Source organism: Capra hircus, chromosome 1 (genome assembly GCF_001704415.2).
Source record: "Capra hircus breed San Clemente chromosome 1, ASM170441v1, whole genome shotgun sequence".
Lineage (NCBI taxonomy): Eukaryota > Metazoa > Chordata > Mammalia > Artiodactyla > Bovidae > Capra > Capra hircus.
The window spans coordinates 107137644-107162345 of NC_030808.1; the positions used below are offsets into that span (position 1 = coordinate 107137644).

General features: G+C 41.1%; 1 protein-coding gene across 4 annotated transcripts in view; it reads right to left on the reverse strand.

Annotated features, from left to right (window-relative positions):
* Positions 1–24702, reverse strand: part of LOC102180704 (schwannomin-interacting protein 1) — a 151372-nt gene that overhangs the window by 53198 nt on the left and 73472 nt on the right. The window contains exon 1 of one of the 4 annotated variants that reach the window (XM_018048362.1): positions 10662–10998. The exons of the other annotated variants lie outside the window; for them this stretch is intronic. Coding sequence (XP_017903851.1) covers positions 10662–10691 — 30 coding nt within the window. The 5' untranslated portion in view covers positions 10692–10998. Of the gene's footprint in view, positions 1–10661; positions 10999–24702 lie in introns of those variants that run through there. 4 annotated transcript variants of the gene reach the window in all.

Here is a 24702-nt window from a genome sequence, read left to right on the forward strand (position 1 = left end):
AGTGGAGTGAGAAACCAGTGAGGCTAGTGACTTCACTTTCACTTTTCACTTTCATGCATTGGAGAAGGAAATGGCAACCCACTCCAGCGTTCTTGCCTGGGGAATCCCAGGGATGGCAGAGCCTGGTGGGCTGCCGTCTATGGGGTCGCACAGAGTCAGACACGAATGACATGACGCAGCAGCAGCAGCAGCAGCAGCAGGGAACTGCCCCAGTGTGGCAGCTTGCTCACGGTCAGGGCAGAATTTGAAACGTATAATTTGCTTCTGTGGCCCATATTCTAAATGGGTGTGGAGACTGCCTCCTAATGGCTGCCCCTCTAAGAAACAATGGTACCCAACAATAATCAAATGTAGCTTTTAAAAATGATATCACATGCTGACACTATTTTCTAAATCACCTATCTGTAACATTCAGCACGTGTCACCGCTGTCCCCTGATGATCAGACCTGAAGGAATGAAATAAAAACTCCTTCATCAATAGTTGTGACTTAACACACTGTACAGGGAACTTTCCTTTCAGGTTTACCCTACTGCTTTTAGACTGATCATGGCTTTTCTCTAACACCGTTACAGTTTCAAGCCTTTCTCTAAGAGGGCAGAACTCTGTGTTATTCATCTTGTTTTTCCCACAGCATCTAGACACCACCTCCCACATGTTAAGTGGACGATGAATAGCTGTTGAATAGATGCATGCACAGAGGAGAAAGGTTTGGGCTGCTTACAATGATTCCTTGGAATGCTGTCCATGGAGGAAATATTAATCGTTTATATGAGTGCTTTTCAACTGAAATCTTTTTTGGAAACCACATACATTTAAGAGGTAAGTAAACATGGGTCTGCTCAGGTTGAAGGAGGGGGCCTACCATGAATTTCAGTGATTTCAGCCTCTTACCTAGGTTAACATCTAGCCCATTTAGCTATCTATAATCAAGAGCTAACATGCATGTGATTATAAAAATTTATTTATTTATTTGGCTGTGCCACGCAACTGGTGGGATCTTAGTTCCCTGACCAGGGATTGAACCCAGGCCGTGGCAGTGAATGTTCTGAGTCCTAACCATGGGACCACCAGGGAATTCCCAATAAAAATTTAGATATTACAAGACTTAGTAAAGTACATAAAACTATACATCTAATTATTATCTTTTGACTTTAATTTTAACATGCACGCACACATGGTAAGTTGTTTCAGTCATGTTCGACTCTGACCCCATAGACTATAGCTGGCTAGGCTCCTCTCTTCATAGGATTCTCCAGGCAAGAATACTGGAGTGGGTTGCCATGCCCTTCTTCAGGTTTTAACAAGGTGGCCTTAAATATACAGTTAAAAGGACTGAACTCTCAATATTAACTATGTATATGTATAAACATATTCAAATTAATTCATATGCACCAATAATATATTGACCACATACATATATGTGTATATATATATATATACACATATATGCATATACATTTATCGGAGAAGCCAATGGCATCCCACTCCAGTACTCTCGCCTGGAAAATCCCACGGACGGAGGAGCCTGGTGGGCTGCAGTCCATGGGGTCGCTGGGAGTCAGACACGACTGAGCAACTTCATTTTCACTTTTCACTTTCATGCATTGGAGAAGGAAATGGCAACCTACTCCAGTGTTCTTGCCTGGAGAATCCCAGGGACAGGGGAGCCTGTTGGGCTGCCGTCTATGGGGTCACACAGAGTCGGACACGACTGAAGGAACTTAGCAGCACATTTATAATCGATTACCTTTGGAGAAGGGCATCTCAAAATCCAAGATGAAAATTTGCCAGCTATACAACAGGAACAAGGGTTAGTCCCAAGAAAGTAATAAAAACCATTCTCCTCCTCTACTCCCTATATCTTTTCTTGGCAAAAGTGATCCTCTACTAAGTACTATATAGAGACAAGTGATAAAACACCTTCTTTTAAAAGTTGGTCTCCACTGGTGATGAATGTATTTTGTGCCCTCCCTAAGTGAGTGCTCAGGACACAGGCTCGTAGCCTAGACCCATTCCAGAAGGAGCTGTGTCATTACTATCTGGATGGCTTGTGCCAGCTTAAAATATATCCCATCTTCATGTCACATGGACTGATCTTTGGTGCTTTCTAGAGCTTTGCTCTGTGTCCTCTAGCCACAGCATCCACATCACCTGGGAGCAGACAGGAGTTCCCACCCCAGACCTATTGAATCAAAACCTGCAGTCTTACAAGAGCTCTAAGATTTTTGAGGGTACTTTACATTTCAGAAGCATAGCTCGAGACCTTGAAAAAATTCAGTATAAGCCATTATCTTATTTTCGATCATATTTCTAGGCTTGGTGGTAAGACACAGACTTTACATGCTTGGGATCAACACTGTAATTGATTTCACTTCCAACTGGTTCAAATGAATACAGGAAATAAAAAAACAAAACATCACCTTAGAACACTTGAGCTGAACTTAATGTTTGGTGGTTTTGTAGCAGCCATGCACAAACAAGAGAACAGTCAGTCATGTCCTTACAGAGAATTTCTCCTGGTTTCTTCTTTACCAGGCTTCCCTGGTGGCTCAGACAGTGAAGAATCTGCCTGCCATGCAGGAGACCTGGGTTCGATCCCTGGGTCAGGAAGTTATCCTGGAGAAGGGAATGACTACCCACTCCAGTGTTTTGCCTGATGAATCCCATGAATAGTGGAGCCTGGACATGACTGAATGACTGAATCTTTCATTTCCTCTACTGCTGCCCTCTCTAAAATGAACTCTGCCTGCAAAACATGGGGCCAGATACTAATGCTTCCTCTTAGAAAATGCACACAGAGCCACTTACAATCCCTGAGGCTGAAAGGGCCTCTGCTTACCCCCCCTGCCCTGAAATTCAAGGACCAGAATGGAGAGCTTCAGTTTCCTGTCAAGCCATAATTTGAACTGTGAGGCGCATTGGTCACGTGAGCTAATGCTTTTAAATGATCATTATCGGCCACTGGTGGAAATTATTGACTCTGAGAACACAGACCGCATTACTGGGAAATCACTTATGCCCTGTCAAAAGATCTTCCTATTCTTATTAATGGAAACTCTTATTTCATCCTGATTAACCCTTTAGCTTTCCACCGCCTCTCCTCCAGCCTTAGCCTCCAAATTCCATGTGCTACACAAACCGACACTAATTTATAATCTTTTTCAAAATTATTTTTTTTCTTCTGTGCAGTATTTATCTAAATTTGCTTTGCTTTTCAATTAAGGTATTCTGATAGCTAGATAAGCCATGAAAATCTGCATATTGTTTTGCAGAGGACTTTTCATTGTAGATTTAAAATGTTAAACTAACGGCATTGGGAGTGTGCAGTGGAGGAGGTTAAAACGTTGGAAGGGACAGAGTGTCAATCATTTATCCATATCAGAAAAAGTGAGGACAACAAGCATCAAGCTTTCCACCTATCTGAAGACCTGAGTATGAGAAACACCAACTGTGGTCACTTGGCTGGCAATGGCGCAGCTTCAGAGGGGGACCGTTGTTAATGCCCTCATTATGTTTTCCTGTGCTCTTAGCATTCTTTCCCCCTTAATGGCTCTCCTACGCTGATTGTCACTAGGCCTTTGGATGACTGTTTTCTTCTGAATTCGAGCAATTTTGTCAAAGTTCTTTCTATTTCAGGAAGCTTGGTAATTTCTGATGCTTCCACACAGTGCTCAGGGGAATACTAAGTACACCAAGATTTCACATTTTCCCTTGGTACAGAGAATATAAATAAATAATGGAATACGATGCTATTAATCCTGAGCTTCTGCATGTGAAGTCTTAGTTACCCAAGACTGTGTGTGTGTGCGTGTGTGTGCATGCATGTGTGTTTGTGTGTGTGTGTGAAGGTGAGGTCTCTGCTCTCCATGCAAGCACTGACATGTATCATAGCAATGTGCCCATTTCCTTCTAATCCCCCACCACCACTCTCTTTCCAAGAGAAAACACTAGACTTTTGGCTTAAAATATGCATTGCACATTTATTTCTTAAAATCATTTGATGTCTAAATCATGATGTTTGAGGCTCCCAGTGCTACTTTAAATAGGAATGATGTGCTTGTACTAAATTTCTGTTTCAGATCAGGCCCATACTGAAACCCTGTTAAAATTTTTTCCCCTCCCATCTGGGCACTTATCACTGTGCTCCTTTTGTGGTAAAACATATACATTATATTTTCAGATATACGGCCTAAAAACAAGTGCAGATGAATTTATATCCAGAACTATTTTCTTAATTTTTAAGGTGATAAACATGTTATTCCCTCCTCAGACAAACACACTGTATCTGAACAAGGCAAAATACAACTGTACCCCCAGCCAGGCAAAACAATGAAGACAAAGTATTCCTCAACACTCCAGGGAAAAAATTCTCCAATCAAATAAAAATCTATACAACAAGACATAAAAATAACTTCATTGAACTTTTATTTTACTCATTTATTTTTCATTGAACTTATATTTTAAAAGCCTGTATCAAACAGTGCACTAAATGCTTTGAAATTCCCCTTTCTAATAGGACAGTATATTTTTTTTCCCTGCTGTGGATGAAACTAGGCTTAAATTGAGTGGAATTTTAAATAAAGTCAAATTTGATACCTTGTTTTCTCATTCACAGGAAGAGGGGACTGGAAAATGAGCCCTCTCTTGGCCTGGCGCCAACGGGGACAGACTATATTTCCTTTCTTTTGTTAACCAGTAAATAACCCACTAGAGAGACTTCCTTGGCAGTCCCGTGGTAAAGACTCTACGTTTCCAATGCAGAGGCCGAGGTTTCCATCCTTGGTCAAGTAACTAAGATCCCACATGCCATGCACGGAGGCAAAAAAAAAACAAAAACAAAAACAAAAAACCACCCACTAGAATTGGCCTGAAGGTCTGTTTACTACTTTCTCCCAGCAAGAGCTTCTTAGGATATCTTGATGTACTACTTAAATTGATATACTCCCTAGTTTTATCATTTGAGACCAATATAGGACACCTTTCATTCTAGGTGATGGGTACAATACTTCAATTGGGCTGAACCATCTTGCCCAAGGAATATTTGGTGTTTCAGGAGGCAGTAAAATGATCCCTTCTGGTAAGAAGATTTATGAAAACTTTGCAAAATTCAGTATATTAAGAAAGGTGTCTTGCGGATGACTACTAGCTTCCACTGACCACTAGTGTTCTGAAGACGTGCTTGGGACAGACCACGAGGTTCACCTTGGGGAACCTCTCTTGGTGAAGGAGAAGTAGGTGTGGTGGTATATTCTTAACGATTGTCTCTGGGAAGGGTGGGGTGAGTGTCTCTTTCATTTTGTTCCTTGCACAATGTCCCTCATCTCAGCACATGGGATGGCAACTGGGCAAGAGGCTCATGAGCCACATACGAGGAGTAGAAATTTTCATACTTCCCGTATTTTCTTTAGGATAAATTTCTAACTCCTTTGCCTGGCATTCAAGGCCTAACTATGGGAACTTCCCTGGTGGTCCAGTGGCTAAGACTCTGATCTCCCAATGCAGGGGGATCACCGTCACCCACTCCCAGTTGCAATGCACAGATCTGAGCTCCTCTCTGGTATTATGAAGCAAACTCCTCATCCTGGGGACTCAGAACAGGACCAACTGCAGAAAATCCAATCAGTCCAACACACATTTATGGAACACACACCTTTCTTATGGAATACACAATCTGTGTATAGGGCAGGAAATGAAAATCAGGCGTTTGTCCTCAAGGAGCCTGTTGTCTAACCGGGGAGGCAGACGTATATGTCACTAGCTGTAAATGGGTTCTTATAGAGGTAAAAACAAAATGCACTGAGAAGGAGAAAGTTTCCTGATGGAAGCGACACGAGCCTCAGAGTGCATCAGCTTGCAACAGGCAGAAGCAGGTACACGGGTGGCAGGGATTCCAGGCTGAGGCAGCACAGCAAAGAAAAAGGACTGATGGCTGTGTTGGGGCAGGAAGACAAGGTGGGGAGGGAGGAGTGTTTCTGTCCAGGGTTCAGATCATGGCCTTTATTAAAAAAAATAAATAATAAATTTATTTTTAGTATTTATTTCTTTATTTGGCTGTGCTGGGTCTTAGTTATGACACAATGGATCTTCAATTTTCAATGTGGCATGCAAGATCTTTAGTTTCGGCATGTGAATTCTTAGTTTTGGCATATGGGATCTAGTCCCCAGGGATCCAACCCAGGCCCCCTGCATTGAGAACATGGAGTCTTAGCCACTGGACCACCAGGGAGGTCCCCATGATTAGGCCTTAAATGCCATGCAAAAGTTTATCCTAAAGAAAATGGGGAAGTATGAAAATTTCCACTCTGCTTCTTCAAGATCAGGTGTGCATGTGAAGAAGAGTCTCTCTATGCTCCCAAGGGAGGAAAAAGATGAGAGTCATTCACATACCATTTTACATTTTTTCTCCTTCATTTCTACTGGAGCTGAGAACATGAGGGTGTGGTTTATATCTGGAGTGGTCATAAAGGAATTTAAGCAATGGAAAGAAAGGGATAAAAGTGTGTCACTGGTTTTATATACAGATTAATCCCCAAAACTGACTGCAGGGAAAGAGGAGAAAATCTTCGGGAGTTTTTAAGCAAAATGGACCCTTTGACCTAAGCTTGTGCTTTCAAGTTAACAGTATTTTGACACTTTCTATCAGAGATTGTACAGAGGAATCTGGTCTCTTAACGGCTGCCAGGCCCGAAGCTGTGGGCAAGGCTCTTTCCTGAAGAGATTGGCTTTTTCCCAAGACTGGAAAATGGAGGTCGATAGCTCTGTCTTTTAACACGGCTACAACTGAAAATGACAAGACGTGCCTCAGTAACCTCTGTGCTAATGTAAATCCTGCGAGGGAGAAAAGTACACAAAGATGACGACAACCTGAGAAACTTTAAAAATAAAACAACCATGAAATATTCTGCCTGAGAATTTCTCTCTGAACATCACCCCCCACCCCGGCCCGTTCCCAGATGAAGTTGTTCATAGCATGGCACATCCATCCACCTCCAACAGGGGGTTCAAGCTCTAGGAAGCAGCGAAACTCTTTTTCAAAACAATCATCTATTTGGAAAAGTTATACCTGAGGATCAGTTATACTCTCTATATTAGCAATAAATAACTGGGAAGTGAAGCAATGCATGGTTTCCTGGGGCTGCCTTATAATCTTCACTGAGCCCTTTATGTAAACATTGGGAGAAAGTGGCTCTTGATTCATGGTAACTGACTTGTTGATGCAGAAAGGTGGCCTCTGGCAGGGACCTGCCAACTCTCATGCCAGGATGTTAACAAGAAAAAAATACCATTTCACAGATGAGAAAAGTAACAAAAAATAAAGGGATAATCTGATTCTAAGACACTGAAATCAGGGCATGTTGATGGCAGGGAGTCGGAAGAGGAATAGGATTGAAAATCATCCCAGTGGCCATCAAAGTGTAAGAAACCACAATGCTATAGAGTGTTTACAGTGCCTTTTTTCTTACTCAATTTTACATATAAGTCACATCCATCCGTATTATTTGAGAGCTTGTTCTTAGCACTGAGAGAGCAGATGGACACAAACCTAAAAATCCTTGTCCTCGCGGAGCTTCTGTGGAGTAAGGAAGACAGAAAATAGACAAAAATGTAGTCTGATGGGCTTCCCAGGTGGCACAGTGGTAAAGAATCCATCTGCCAATGCAGGAGATGTGGGTTCAATCCCTGGGTCAGAAAAATCCCCTGGAGGAGGAAATGGGAACCCATTCCTGTATTCTCACTTGGAGAATCTCATGGACAGAGGAGCCTGGCGGGTTATAGTCCATAGGACCGCAAAGAGTCAGACGTGACTGAGCGACTGAACACAGCCCAGCCCATGTAGTCTGATGGATGGTGATGAACGGCAAATATAAAATAAAGTGTACTAGAAAGATTGGGATAGAGTTGGGGAATTGGAAGTTGACACAGAAAGTCCAGAGGAGGCCTTCACAAGAAGGTGACAAGTGAGAGTAAGCGGTGGGGGTGACCAACAGGACCAATACCTGATGCCTGGGTGAATCTGAATTTCAGGTAAAAATGAACAATTTTTTAGTATAAACATGCCCCAAACAGGGCAGACTGCTTGCTAAACCTGCAACCACCTGGGCTCCCTGGGGAGGAGCACATACCAGGCAGGAGGGACAGCAGATCCAGGAAGCATGAGAAGAGGGGGTGAAGGGGCGGAGGGGGTGGGAGGGGAGAGGAATCAGGGGTGAGGTGATGTAAGACCCCGGGGGCCCCTGGTGGGATGTGGGCTTTTACGCCGAGGAGGAGAATTATGAGATGGTTGCAGGCTCTGATTTTGGTCTTAAGAGAGCATTTGGATTCTGCATTGAACACAGACCACAGAGCAGGGGCAAGGGCAGTAGTCTGGAGACTGCTATTGCTCAGAAGATGATGATGGTGATGACAAAGCTAACAGCAACACACACCCAGACATGCGCACCAAATTATCCAACTAAGTCTGAGGGGAATGGCCTCCGAAGCCCCGCCTCTGTGCTTCCACTGAAGAGGGTGTGGGTTCCATCCCTGGTCAGGAAATGACCATATGCCAAAAAAAAGGAAAGGGAGGGGACATATGATACCTATGGCTAATTCGTGTTGATACTTGGCAGAAAACAACAAAATTCTGTAAAGCAATTATCCTTCAATTAAAAAAAACAAATAAATAAAATCAGCTTAAAAAAAAAAGAAACCGTGGTGTTCATTATGGATGAAAGGAATCAGTCCTACAAATAAATTCCTTCTACTCACTAAGATGCTAATCTAGGGACTTTTGTTTTAACCGTTCTACTATCATCCTTAAGAATAGATAAATAAATAAGCAAGCCTTCACCAGAAAAGGGGACATTTCTAAAAACCATCATTGTTGTTATTACCAGAACTTAGAGGAACTGCACTTTCAGAATCTGTGGTGTCAAGTGGGTTCTGAAACTAAGGTTTCCAAGTAGGAGTGAGACATGGCTTCAAGGCTAGTGTTTCCTTATTTGCTGAGTTATGAACAGAGGGAGAGCATTTCAAAAGGACACATAAAGTTCTATAAAACCCCATGGAGATTTAGAATCTATTGCCTATGACCACCCGCCTAATGGACATAATTTTATTCTAAAAATAAGCAATAAATACTTCAAAAACTATTGAACACACAATCAGTGTTATATATTGTAGTTCATATAAAAGAAAATCAATCCTCCAGGAGGCTAAAATACCCCTCCCCTCCTGATGGCACTGCTGATATCTGACCAATCTGTGACTTGTAAAACCAGTGACTCCATGTTCAACCAAATTAAAAGATATAGGGAATAATCTCGTAGCGTCTTGCCTTCAAAAAAATGACATTACATAGCTTCTCTAAAAAGCGAGCAGAAAAATGATTGTAATTATTATAGTAATTTAACCACCTGGAGCCACGCCATAAGTGGGTTAGTCTCTCCATAAAAGTCAACACTCTCCACTCCCCCACTGTATTCTGTGTAAGTTTTGTTGTTTCCTCAGCATCATGACCCTTTTCTCATGCGTGGTAAGAACTCCTATGAAGCATAAATCTTGTTATCTAGGATCTATGGACCTAAATGGACTATAAGATGAAAATACTATAAGACAAGCCCACAATTACAAAATTCCAATTATTAACCAGAGAAAAAAGTGGGTAAACATATTTTCTAGGCATACATTACTTAGCTGAGAAATGACTGCTGTGAGTCTTGTGAGATGTACTATTCTGCCCGCATACATTCACTACTGTGAAATCTGACCTTCTGAGAAACACCTGCTGGTCTCAGGTATCTTACCTCACACAAGGAAGAGGCATTGTTAAATTAGAGAAATGGTCCCTTGGAGCTTCTAAACTCGGTCAGTTGAGTAATAACCTGATATTGACTACTCAGGACTTGGACTAGCCGTGCTTACTGCTGCAGAGAAATTTTTCTGAGAACCTTCTCGTTGTCTGTTTACAAGGAGGATATTTTCAGTGTTGCTTCCACAGTTCAAGTCACACTCTAGAACTGGTCTTTTGAGATCCTCTGTTTACTTCGAAACTCCAGACAGAAAATTAAGGACAGAGATGAGTACATGTTACTAAAAATTTTCTATTTGGAGTTTTTTACGCATGTTGGTACCTTAATTCTTATTTACTAGTCATTTAAAACAACATATTAGTAAAAATAAGTTTGGAGAGACAAGTGCAACTTTAAATGTCAAGTGCATACCAGCTGGTGTTTGAAAATTTCTCAGATCATCAATTATTACTTCCGATTTACATAATTTCCTTCAAGACAATCCTAAAAACTGTGCCTCCTATGCAATGAGCAAAAATATTTTTCCCTTTTATCTATGTGAAATTCCACCCAGATTTTTCTTCTCCAAAGCCCCTTAAATTCAAAGTTGAATGCGATTTCTCTTATTTTGCAGAGACACACAGAATGTGCAAAACACAGATCACCTCAGCGGATTTCACATATGCTTTAAAGGCCAAGAAGCAGAGTTTTCTGCCCCATTACTCCCCAGAAAATCTAATTACAATTCAGATACTGTATGTGATGGAGGCCAGGAGTGTAGGATGGCAAAATCCCGTGAAAACCCGGAAAGAGGCAACCTGCTGCTCTGGACAAGGAAGGCCTCCTCTCCCAAAAGATGCCGGCCTGACGATCAGGCTTTAAATCTTACCTGATACGAACAGTTCTCCTGATGTACCATCTCAGTGCATCCTAGGGAGCAGACCCCAAAGCAGGACTGCTCAGCGAGGCTGCGGAGGGAAAGCGCGGAGCATCCACTGGCTGAGAGAACGCCCTGGGAAGGCAGGGGCTCCCCGCAGATTAAAATGGATGCTGTTTCGCTGATCAACCTGCGCAGTGGCACTGCCTGCGCTGGGAAGCGCGCAGCAAGCCGAGCTGCTCTCCTCGGAAACCAGCAGTAAGGCTTACAAACATGGAGCTAGGACCGGGCTGGGGGAGGGGGCGCGCTCATCACTGGCACAATCAGCCAATTATATTATCGGCACAAAGAAAAGGATCAGTCTGGGGCTGGTGTGACCTTCTGGTGCTTTATGAAGGCAGTTAACTGATGTGGAAACATTCTAGTCCTCATTAAAGGGAAAAAGGCCAGCGAGGGAGAGGGAGAGAGGCAGACACAAATCAATGTTGCAGTTGAACATTTCTAACCTCCGGCATCATCCTTCCTGCCCACTGATGTTGCTTGCCTGGTGCTTATGAAACGAGAGCCCTTAAGGATCATTTCAGAACTTTGAACAAGCGAAAGGGAAAACAATCCATTCTGAATTTTGACACCGAAGAGGTGTTCTCTGTGTTGAGTGTTTGTCAACTTTATAGCTAAAATGAGGGCCTTCATTCTTTTTAAAAATATTATTTTGGAATTCTTTTGATATTCTGCTCATTTTTGGTTCTTATCTGCTTTTTAAGTCAAACAGAAGAAGATGAAATAATTATTCCCATAACTTTTTAGGGAGAGGGCTTATTAAAGTATTAAAGTCGGTATAATTCATTTCATGAAAATGAAACTAAAGGGCAAGTTTTTTTAAGGCGCTCTCTCTCTCTCTCTCTCTCTCTCTATATATATATATATATATATACAACCCAGTGCTATGACTTGAATATATAGACACCCTCAATATATACAGCAATATGATCCTAGAAACAGACCATTCCATGTAAGTGACCATAATAGAAAGGATTCTGGACTTCCAGATAGTAATCAAAGGACACACAAGTTGGACCATACATATTTCTGGTAAAAAGAGGAGCCAGTTTTGGACTTCTTCAGGGCTGTTGTAGGATTTTAGTTTATAAGGAGGAACAACTAGGCCTATAAATTCTTAAAGCTTTAATGATAGAAAATTTAAAAAATAAACACAATGAAATTTCCGTGTCTATATTTCTCAGTTGCCATAGACAACTCGTTTTGTTGTTTCTTAATAAAAACAAATGGTTCTCAAAATGATGCTCAAACAAATGGAACCCAGTAAAATCTTGACTGCATGTAAACCAAGTTTAAAAACATTCTTAAGCTATTTTGCTATATCTATCTTCTTCAATACTCTTTTTAATAACTGTAAAGTCTTCATTATGCTATTAATAAGAAAAACAAGTGCTGTTGCCTGATGAGTGGGATCCACACATTTGACAAGTTTTCATATCAAACTCAATCTTAGGGAGTGCCGAGAGTTTGTGTTAAGGATGTTTGGCGAAATATTTTTAATTTTATAACTTAACAACATTTCTGTTGCTTGGAAAGAGAAAAACCTATTTTTCTGTATGTTCTTAATTTTCATGACTTGAGATTCTGACAAGAGAGAAGTTGGCTGAGTTCAATTACAGAGACACATTCACAAGCCTGGCTTCAGCTTCCTGGTTAAGACAGTGGAAAGGCGACAGGAAAGACCCAGCTGGTGATCTCACAGGCTGCCATTTCCGCATAGGCTCGTTGGGTTCCAAGGAAAAAGCACTCTGGACACGCACCCTGCCAAACTCGAGGGCTGGAATCTAGGAGATAGCTAGGCCACTAACATGTACAAGACTTCTTAGGCTAGCCTGTTGGCAGGTGGTCCAATGAGAGCTTGATGAATGAAGCAGACAGCTGAGCTAGATGGTGAGTCTTCTTAAAAACAAAAGAGGACAGAAAGTCTTCAGCGAAAGCAAACAACAGGCAATATATCCCCATCCTAAATTTCATTCCTCCCTCTTGAGCAATCAATCCATATAGGACAGAGACAGAGGCTGCTTTGTGGAGTGCCTTGCTATACAACTGCGCAGATGAAGGCTCTGGAATCTGAAGTATGTGCAAGGAAAAGTAAGCCAAAGTTCCTTTGCAAGGTAGCAAATAAGATGAAATGGAAATCTTATGCCTGATGTAGGAGGCACAGTCGCAACTTTCCAAGACAGAACAGCTTTACTCCAAAGGCTGCTAAAACTTTACTCAGGTTACTACTTTGACAATCTAGGACCCTAAGACTCAGGAACATGCTTTCAAGCTATACAAGGCCTAAAAAGTTGCTTTCTGGACTCTGTTCTCTTCTGAAAACTGAAAGCTTTGGAATATATTACATAAACTTCTAAAGACATTTATCATGTGTTGTTTAAAAAAAAAAAAAAAAGCCTAAACATGATCCCACTCTTCACAGTTGCTGCTCCATAAATAGTGGAAGTGACTCAGAGGAGTCACTCTGGAAGCTATGGGGAGAACAGATTTCTGACAATTGTCTCCCAAATCCTGTCAAAAAGCCCTCTCAAGAGGTATAAACAAGATTTTAAAAAAAAAAAAAGGAATATATCAAGCAAGCTTCCTTCTATAGTCATTCATTGGAAAGGACTTAGTGTTATAATTTAAATTATGATTTGCTAGTACAAAAAACTAAACAGAAATCAGCTATTCCAAGAACACATAAGCTAGAATAACTTACCAAGATACAGTAACATTTATTATTTTTGGACTAAAAAATATTGATGAACTGTTTAATATACTTCTGTATGTAGCATAGAGATGCTTTTTGTTTTCTTCTCAGGTCTTCACAACTTTTCTTCCCAGAGAAAGTATTGGGTTTCAGATTTAGATGGGGACTTCAGAGATAAACTGTTATTTCCCAGATATGGACACTGAGGCCTAAGAGAGTGGTGACATGCTCAAGAACATAAATCTTCCAGCAACGGCAGTAAGAAGAAAAAAAACCCTCCAGATTTTCTTGTGAGTGAGTCCATGTAAAAAATGCTAAATGAGGGCCACAGGATTTGAAGAAATAAACTCCTTTTGACTGAACTAATGTAGGCTGGCCTTGAAATCAAAATCTATGGTAAGGTAAGAGAGAGGCAGCAGGGTGGTTCGACCTAAAACTGAATTCAAGGTTTGTTTTGAAAGAAGAAAAATTAGACTATTGCCTCATTAAGCCACTTTTCCTGTTTCTTCCACCAAGCAAACTATTATGTCTTTAAATCCTGAAAAGTACTTTTTCATTTGTGGCAATTAATAGCAACAGAATGAAGATGACCGGCAGACATAGGAAAGATGGTCAGCATCACTAATCATCAGGGATATACAAATCAAAATGATAATGAAATATCACTTCACATCCATCAGAATGGCTGTCATCAAAAAGACAACAAATAACAAGTGTTGGAGAGGATGTGGAGAAGGGAACCCTTGTGTACTACTGGAATGTAAACTGGAGCAGCCAGTATGAAAAAGAGTATGGGGAGTTCTCAAAAAAATTAAAAATAGAACTACCATGTGCTGTGCTGTGCTCAGTCACTCAGCCATGTCCCACTCTTTGCAACCTCATAGACTGTAGCCTGCCAGGCTCCTCTGTCCATGGGGATTCTCCAGGCAGGAGTACTGGAGTGGGTTGCCATGCCCTCCTCCAGGGGATCTTCCCAACCCAGGGATCGAATCTAGGTCTCCCACATTGCAGGTGGATTCTTTAATATCTGAGCCACCTGGGAAGCCCATAGGATCCAGCAGTTCCACCTCTGGGTATTTTCCCCAAGAAAATAAAAACACTAATTTGAAAAGACATATGCACGCTTATGTTCACTGTAGTGTTATTTACAATAGCCAAGATTTGTGTCCATTGACAGATGAGTGGATAAAGAAGCTGCAGTGTGTATAAACTCAGCCATTAAAAAGAAGGCAGTTTTGCCATTTGTGACAACATGGATAGATCTAGAGGGTATTATGTTCAGTGAAATAAGTCAGACAAAGGCAAATCCTGTATGATTTTATTTATATGTGGAATCTAAAAGACAAAACAAATGAACAAACAGAACTAAAGAGAAACAGACTCATAGCTACAGAGAGTAAACAGATGGTTGCCACGGAGAGTGGGTAGGGATTGAAAGAAAAAAAAAAAGGTAACTATATGAAGTAATGAATGCTAATTAGCTTGATTGTGGTGATCACATCACAATGTATGTTAATAGGAAACCATCACATTGTACACCTTAAATATATACAAATTTTGTCAATTATACCTCAAGAAAGCTGAAAAAAAGATTAAAATAAATTTCTGCAATGGGAACAGAATGACGGGGCGTTTCAGATAGTAAATATAGTGGTAAAAAGTCACATCTGCAGATCATCTGAGCATACAGTTGCAAGAGTGAACTACTGGGGTCAGGGACTGACTTGGGAAAGGTGTAAGAGAACTTTCTGGCACAAGCTGAATGACTTGAAAAGGCTTGGCTTACAGAAGAGTATATGTTGTCAAAACCCATTGAATAAAACATTTAAGATTTGTACATTTCATTGTATGTCAAATGTACCTGAAAAGAATAAAAATGATCTGGTTAATGATATGCAGCTGAAGTATTTCGGGGGCAGTTTAGTGATACCTTCCTTTGAAATGCATCAAATAAATGAGATGAATGAATGGAAAGATAACTGGAAAGCTGTGACAAAGCAAGTTTAGTAAAACAGTAATTGTAGAATCTGGATGGTGCATAAATGAATAGTCACCTAAAAAACTTTTCAATTTGAAAAGCTTTGTAATGAAATATTATGGAAAAAAGGAAGGTATTGGGGGGATGGGGAAGATGAACAAGAAAGTCATTGTTTTAAGCAATAACTTTTAAGCTTTTCCTTAGGAACTTGCAGAAAGCAGGTAGACATTGTATTGAATTGGCTCCCCCCACCCAAAAAAATTATTAAGGTTTTTCCATAAGATGACACAGAAAACCTGAATGAACTTTTTGGCCAACCCAGCATATAGTGTTACGTTGTGCCTTTTCACCAGGTAAGGGAAGAAAAGGAATTGTAAGGAAAATTGACCCTGTCCACATCAAGGGGAATTGGGTCCTTGGATGACTTGCCCAAAGAAGATCACAGCTGGCATCACTAATGACAATAAACCTCAGAAAATGGCTTTACAGTTTACAGAGTACTTTCCTGAACATTTTCTTTGACTCTTACAACCTTGTAGCTGCAACAAAATCCTGTTATGTGCCATGTGAGGCAGTGTTTCTGCCCCCAGGGAGTTTGGTGAGGGAAATAAGGCAATATACAAACGACTATATATAGTATTGAATGAGTAAAGTGCTACCAAGGAGATTTTGTTGTTTGCTCACTAGGAATTCAGAAAAGCAAGAAAACACTTAGCTAGGTTAGCTGGGAGACTGTAATAATCTTGTTCATTTGGTTTTCTACTTCTTGAGTCTATTTTTTCTATTCCTAGATTAATGTAACTTTCCTTAGAACTTAATCATGGTTAATTAATTCAGTACTATTATCCCCAACATTTGAAATAATACTTGGCCTATAATAGGTTCTCAATATTTTTAAATGAACAAATGAATGATTCTGACTTTCAGAAAGTTACTTCATTGCTCTTAGCCTCAGTTTCCTCATCTATAAACCAAAGATGTTAATTCCTGGTTTATTGGGTTGATGACATGATAAAATTAGAATAACATGTAAAACAACTCTAAGGGGCCCTAGAAAGGAAGATTTCCACCCCGCCCCTCCTCCGTCTGAATTAAAAGCAACAACAACAGTCCAAGGAATAAAAAGAGGCTGGAAGGATGGAGGTGATAGTGGGAATGGAAAGTTGAAGACAGAGATGCATTTCATGAGACTGTGAAAAATACATTGACGGAACCTAGCCAGTGATCCAACCTGGAAGAGTGAACAGTTCTGAGGTTCTGAGACCACTGCTGGAGTAAACTTAGTTCTGTGAAACCAAACAGAGAAGTTAGGAGGAGGAAATGATTCTGAGGGATTGGGTTGCAGTAGTGGTCTTTTATTTTCCACCATAAAGTTTTGAGCTGAAGGTGCAGGAGGTAATGGGGGTTCAAAAGAGAAGTCAGGCCAACAGAACGTGGGGGGTCTTCTGCAGGGACAGGGTAGTTGCAGAAATGGATTAGATGAAGGGAGAGATTGAAGAAAAAGGACTGATAAGAAGCAGAGACATTGCTATGTTGGGCACATCAATCCCCACAGAGCTGGGGTGGGAGGTGGGGATTAGACTTGTTAATCAGCTGACCTTGAGACAAGGAGATTACTGTGGGTCAGCCAGGGCCAAGTGCTATCACGAGGGTCCTTATAAGGCAAAAAGAGGGGACAACAGAGGAAGAACCAGAGAGATGGCAGCATGAGGAAGACTCTGCCCAATGCTGTTGGCTGTGAAGACAGAGGAAGGATCCCAGTCCAAGAAGGCTGGAGTCCTTTGGAAGATGGAAAAGGCAAGAAAGTGGATTTCCCCCTCGAGCGTCCAGGAGGTGACAGCCCTGCTGACACCAGTGAGATTTCGTAGGGACTTCCAACCTCCAGAATTGTAAGATCATAAATGTATGTTTATCTATTACAATAAATTAATGTATGACAAACCTAGACAGAGTATTAAAAATCAGAGACATCACTTTACCGACAAAGGTCTCTATAGTTAGAGCTGTGGTCTTTCCAGTAGTCATATATGGATGTGAGTGCTGGACCATAAAGAAGTCTGAGTGCTGAAGAAATGAAGCTTTTGAATTGTGGTGCTGGAGAAGACTCTTTTTTAAAAAAAATATAAATTTATTTATTTTCATTGGAGGTTAATTACTTTAGGAGATCCAACCAGTCAATCCTAAAGGAAATCAATCCTGAATATTCATTGGAAGGACTGAAGCTGAAGCTGAAACTCCAATACTTTGGCCACCTGATGCAAAGAACTGACTCATTGGCAAAGATCCTGATGCTGGGAAAGATTGAAGGTGGGATGGATGGGAGGAGAAGGGGACGATGGAGGATGAGATGGTTGGATGGCATCACCGACTGGATTGACATACTGCTGCTGCTGCTGCTAAGTCACTTCAGTCATGTCCGACTCTGTGTGACCCCATAGATGGCAGCCCACCAGGCTCCCCCGTTCCTGGGATTCTCCAGGCAAGAACACTGGCATGAGTTTAAGCCAACTCCAGGAGATAGTGAAGGACAGGGAAGCCTGGTGTGCTGCAGTCCATGAGGTAGAGAAGAGTTGGGCACAGCTTATCAACTGAACAACAACAAATGCATGTTGACTTAAGTCACTGAGTTTGGGGTGATCTTTCACAGCAGCAATAGACAATGAACACAGTCCCCTAGGGTGAAAGCCAGCATTCAGAGGGCAAGAGGAAGGAAGGGGGTGGGGTGATAAGGTAAGAAGAAGAGAAAAACCAACACTGTGGGGGATCAAAGGGAGAGAGCTCCACGGCTTCAAATACTGTAGGGAAGCACAACCATAAGTTGTTAGATTTGATAACTGGGAGGTCATCAGTTTCGCTCGAGAATAATTTCAATACTAGTGTGTCAGGGGGAGAAACCAAGTTACAAGCCATTAAGAAGTTGAAGGACTGAGTAGAGAGCAGTTTGTAAAGAAGGTTGTGGATAAGATAATGGAATCAGAGAGGTGGTTGTTGTGCTTGATCTGTAAGATACAGGAGATCCAAATATCTATATGGGCATCAGGGAAGGAGCCAGGAAGAAGGGAGAAACTGATTATGATGGGTGGGAAATAACTGGAAAGACCAGATCCGGGATGAGTTCGATCAGGAGCACATAACAGGGCTTCATTTAGCCTTGAAACTAAAGATATGGGGAATGAAATTACAAAGAAATGTTGAGTAAAGAGGAGCCTGTAGTGGAGATGAGGAAAGATGAAAGAGCACAGACTGTCATCTTGACTGGGTCCTTGACGGAAAGACCTCAAGGATGGGGAGGCTGGCTAGAATGGAATCAGAGAAGGCGGATCAGTGTGGGAAAAGCTCTTCCAAGATATCTTGTAGAAGGCGTTGCTGTATTACTTGAGAATATTCCAGAAATGCTGACTAATGCTATATAAGAATAAGAAAAACAAATGGGATAGATGAAACCTATAAGATGTGTTAAGTACAGACAATGAAGTATATAAAGGGTTGTCAGACATAGATGAAATGCGCAGGATTTAGACAATGAGGCAGAATTCATCAGATGTGATGTATTAAAGAGTAAGGCAGTAACCTGGATGCCTTAGTAATTCAAGCTGAACACAGAAAGGGATGGAATGACTAGAGAAGCACCTAATATTCATGACATGCTGAACAACCCCCAGGCCCTCAATATTCATTAGATTTTACACTGCCCACTGGTGACACACATTCTGTCCCTATTTGTCCTCTGCCCAAGAGATACAATTCCACAACTGCTCACCAGGTGAGGGAGCAAGTTGCAGAGGGAGCCGGAGGGACTTGTCCCGTGTCTCTGATCAAGCAGGCTGTGTGTCGTTGGCGGACACTTTCTGTCTAACTGGGCCTCCTCTCTGAAACCTCAACCCTGGCTTGTGACTGTATCATCAACAGGGAAGGTGGTTGTGGCAGAAAGGTTGGATACACAAATATCACCTAATCCTAGACTCAGGCAGTGCAGTCCTTCACATTCCTGTACCATATCCTAAGTAGGATTCTGGGACCACTTCCAGCTGGTGCAGGGGAGGGGCTTTCCCCACACCATGTCATTCTTGGATACCAACTGAGTATCCTACAAGTCAACTCAATTCTGACACTCTCTACCTGGAGACAGCATCAGAGACCACAGGTTAAAGGCTCGATCCACATGACTGTCCCCCCTCCCCATTTCAAATGCCAGTTGCAAGCCCAGGTTATTACTTGCACTTCTGACCAACGGGCTAAAGATGGGAGGTTCAAGCAAACCCCTCCTTGGGCTCAATTAATTTGCTACAGCAGCTCACAGAATTCTGAGAAACATTTTGTTTACTAGATTACTGGTTTATTATAAAAGGATATAACTCAGGAGCAGGTGGTGCTAGTGGTAAAGAACTCACCTCCCAGTGCAGCAGACGTAAGAGACATGGGTTTGATCCCCGGGTTGGGAAGATCCCCTAGAGGAGGGCATGGCAACCCACTCCAGTATCTTTGTCTGGAGAATCCCATGGACAGAGGAGCCTGGCAGGCTATCATCATGGGGTCACAACGAGTCGGACGTGACTCAGTGACTGAGCACTCACCCATAGGCGCCATCCGATGGGAAAGACGGCACAGGGAAGACGTGGGGAAAGGCTCAGCTTCCACGCCCCCTCCACCAGCACTCCACTCTCCCTAAACTCCCAAGTGTCCATCAGCCTGGAAGCTCTCTGAACCACGTCCTTTTTGGATTTTCATGAAGGCTTAATTTCATAGGTGCAGCTGATTAAATCACAGGTCAGTGGTGATTGATTCAACCTCAAGCACCTCTCTCAGGTCAGGAGGTGGGACTGAAAGTTCCTACCCTCTAATTCTGTGGCTGACCCTCCAGGCAACTGGTTCCCATCCTGACCTATGTTCAAAAATCACCTCACTAACACAGATAGCGGGAGATGCCTTTATTACTCTCATCACTTAGGAAATTCCAGGGGTTTTAGGAGCTCTGTGCCAGAGAGGGAAGAAGGCCTAATCACAGTATCACACTAAGTATGCCAGCTCATCCCATCTCTTTCCCTTGCATCTTGATACGCATTTTAAATTGATTAAATAAGCTGTGATCTGAGCATCTTAATTTGGTCTGAGACTTCTTGGAGGAGGGCCTGGTAGTGGACTTGGAGGCTACAATTGCACCAAGGTCATTTCCCAGAGAAAAGGATGCTTGGTATTTGTATTGTCCACAGCTTCTTCCCACGTCCTCTGAGCCCCAAAAGTGGGAAAGAGAGAAGGGTAAAAATAGGTTGTAATTTTTTATCCTCATAAGAAAATTACCCGAGAGTCTTCCAAATGTACATCAATTAATCTACTCAAAAGTTTTTACTGTTCTGACAATGGTTCCACCTGTGTTTATTATTTCAGATATTAAAAAAATAGTTGCCTGAGTAAATTGTTAGCGTGAATCAATTGCTGTCACTTTTTAAGTATTCAAGCTTGCTTTTCAAAAGAAAACTCACATATAAAACAAACCAAAGAGTTTTCAATCAGAATAAAATTAATTTTCATTCAAATTGATACTATTTACTTATTAAATCCTTAACTGGGAACATGAGACTGTTTTTTTATGTACAAAAATTTGAAAATAGACTTTACAGGTCAGTGACAGTCTTATTCCAACTGCATGCTCTCTTTATTTTGTTTGTGCCACACCAAGAGAATCCTGTTTCACACAGATAAGTGGTTGGAAATGGTGACAGTCCTTCATACTAGCTTATGCTGCAATCCCTAGATAGTCTTCATTAACATGTCCAGGAGTTTGAAAGCAACATCATAAAACATTTATCTCAAAACTGATTCACTAACAACATACAGCAACTGCTCACATTCCTTTCCATAAGCAAGATAAGACAAGACAGAGTACTCAGATTGACACGAGGCCATCAGCCTGGAAACAGACCTCTTCATGTGATACACTGGGCACTCACTTGTGATTTGCGCAATCTACCTACTAGGCTTGGTGTGGGAATGTGCCAAAAAGATGCGTAGACCTAACCTGACTCTGAACTCAGCTGGGCCTCTCAGACAGCCCAGCTCATTTTTCCTACCTGGACATGAATTTTCAGCAAGACCAGTACGGAGCCACCACCTGTGTGGTAAATGACACATTTACAAGTTCAATTTTGAGGACTGTAAAAGACTACTTCCCCTGGCATGATAAATTAATATGCTGACATCAGAAAAAGTGGGTGGAGACTTCTTTGCATAGATATGAGGGAATGAGACCCTACAACTTGGGCTGAAATGTCGTTATATACTTCTTACCATGGCTTTACAGGAAAACTCTTCTCCCAATGCCCAGAGCCTCACAATTTCATTTGTTCTCTGTTCTGAATTACATTCACATCTCAGAACTCTTTCATTTCCACTTTGATTTTTTTAGGGGCTGAGGTGTTCAGCAGTTCACAGAATAGGAGCAAATGAACCTCTAAAAATACCTCCTGCAGCCCTGGGGTTTCTGCAGACACATCTGAAACCTGAAGCATCAGGTGGTGCTATAGCCGCTGCCTCCCTCTCCCTCTAGAATAATGAGATGGTTTATATTTCAGTACATCTGCCAAAGCACTTGTTTATTGGACCCAGTCCTAGTCTTCTCCCCATAGTACTCTTGGCCAACGCTGCCTGAAATTCACACACTGCATAGGAGTCAGTTATTGAAGAAAGATAGTAACAGACTCCTAGATAAATTTAGGTAAAGTCTATATGGTTTCATCCCAAATTGTGCCAGCGTTTGTGGACCATTTCTTTTAGTCTCCATTTAGTCTCTGACTTTGGAGTCAGAGAGAGCAGTGGCAGAAAAAGCGAAAAGTAGTATAAACCTGCCAGGGTTAACACAAGACCTTCCACAGAAAAATAAGCTGGTTCATCTAGAGGGGCCAAGCCAGAACTCACACAAAGTGTGTGTGTGTGTGTGTGTGTGTGTGTGTGTGTGTGTGTGTGTGAGAGAGAGAGAGAGAGAGAGAGAGAGAGAGAGAGAGAGAGAGAGAGAGAGGAGAGAGAAGTAAGTTGGTTCATCAAGAATGGTCAAGCCAGAACTCACACAAAGTATGTGTGTGTGTGGTTTGTATGGGTGTGTGTAGGGGAAGAAGGGAGCACACCTCCCTTCAGCCCCCAATAGAGTTAGCAATATAGTGCATTTAGCTAAAGCAACAGGAGGTCCCTGACCACAAAAAGGGCTGTTCATTTTTCTCAGGTGGTGGTTGATTTAAAACCAGACTCAGAGTACAGGGAAGGGAACTGACCCTCATCTTGAAGAAAGGTGACCTCTAGTGGACAAGTGTGTTTTGCAATCAGTTCAAACTGAATAGGATTAGAAAATAAAAATAATGTTGAAATTATGCTCCATTGTCTTACTGAAATTTCAGTGATATTTTTAATACTGATTATAAACATAAATACATAAGTCTTCACTAATAAAAGAATGTAAATGTCACACTAATGTTAATATATCCAAAGTTACAACCTAGGCCATCTTTGATGGTTTCAGAATGGATGGAGCGTTGAACCAGGAGTCACAGGCCTGGATTCTGGGCTTGACTGTGCCTCTGATTAGGTGTATTCTCTTGGGCAACTTTATATATAACAGCCTCTATTTCCTAATCTATGCTGCTGCTAAGTCACTTCAGTCGTATCCGACCCTGTGTGACCCCATAGACGGCAGCCCGCCAGGCTGCCCCATCCCTGGGATTCTCCACGCAAGAACACTGGAGTGGGTTGCCATTTCCTTCTCCAGTGCATGAAAGTGAAAAGTGAAAGTGAAGTCACTCAGTCGTGTCCTAATCTATAAGATGGGTTTATTTACAAACTATCATCTCCTTGTACCCTCTCTCTTTCCTTCAGGCCATCAGGCTGTTGTCTTCTAAAATTAAGTTTATTTTTTATGATGAGGCTTTCAAATCAGTATCAACAGCAGCAACAAAACAAAACCAAACTAATATCACATTATATATTAGCACTGGGTAGTTCCACAAAAACTGTTTGCTTTCAATTTAAGATCTTTCCTAATATAAATGTTATGAAAGGTAATGATTTTTAACTTTTCTTCTTACATTGACTGTGGGAAAAAGCATTTCAAAAGCTAAACACACTAGATCATGAGTTTATTATGAAATTTTAGTTTGCTTTGAAAGTTAGAGCTACTATTTTCAAAAAATTTGTTTTATAGTATAAAGTAAAAATAATAAAAAGAAGGAAAACGTAATAAATTACGAGTATATATCTCTTCTGAAAACTGCCTGCTCACCAGCTGACATATTTTCCTGCTTCATCACTGAACACAGGACAGAGCATAATAATTCAGGATTATACTCAATATAATCTCTAAGGAACTATTTAATATTAAAATTCTTTAGTGCTCTTTAAATCTCCCCCCTCCCCCCACTCCAACACAAGAGCTGTGTAGAAAGGCTACTAGTTATAATGAGATTTAATCCTTAAGAGCTTCCTCAGGTAGATTCTCTAACCAGCTTTCCCAGGGCCAGGTAAGCAGCAATCTGGAATGGTTTTTATCATCATTCTCATTCCTACCCCTTAAGAGAGGTATTCAAATGATTTTAGTTGCTAAAAGGTAGGAGAGAAAATGCTGGTCTAAAAAAGTGTTTTGAAGGATAATAAAATGCTAGAATATCAATGAATTATTACATTAGCTTGCTTTATCTTAAATCTATGGAATTAAGAAACTTTCTCATTTTATAGAAATAAATTTTTTCAGAACATAAATCTACTGGTTTGGAAATTGTGCTGCTCTGCTCTGACCAGTAGACGAGGGGTGAACTTGTTAAGGGTTAAGATTAGTCATGGGTTCATGAGAAAGACAAATTACATAGGATATCACTTACTGTGGAATCTAAAAAAAAAACCACACACACAAAAAACAACACAATGATACAAATGAACTTATTTCCAAAACAGAAATAGATCACAGACATAGAAAACAAACTTATGCTTACCAAAGGAGAGCGGTGGAGGAGAGGGACAAATTAGGGATTTGGGATTAATAGATATACACTACTATATATAAAACAGATAAGCAACAAGGTCCCACTATATAGCACAGAGAACTACATTCAATATCTTATAATCACCTATAATTAAAGAGAATGTAAAAAAGAAATATATAAATATATATTATATTTAATATATATAACTGAATCTCTACTATACACTTGAAACTAACACAGCATTGTAAATCAACTGTATTTCAATGAAATTTTATTTAAAAGCTCAGTCATGGATTACTCATAAGCAATAAATTTAATCTGCACATTAATCCCAATTCCCTAATTTAACCAGTTTTCTTTTGT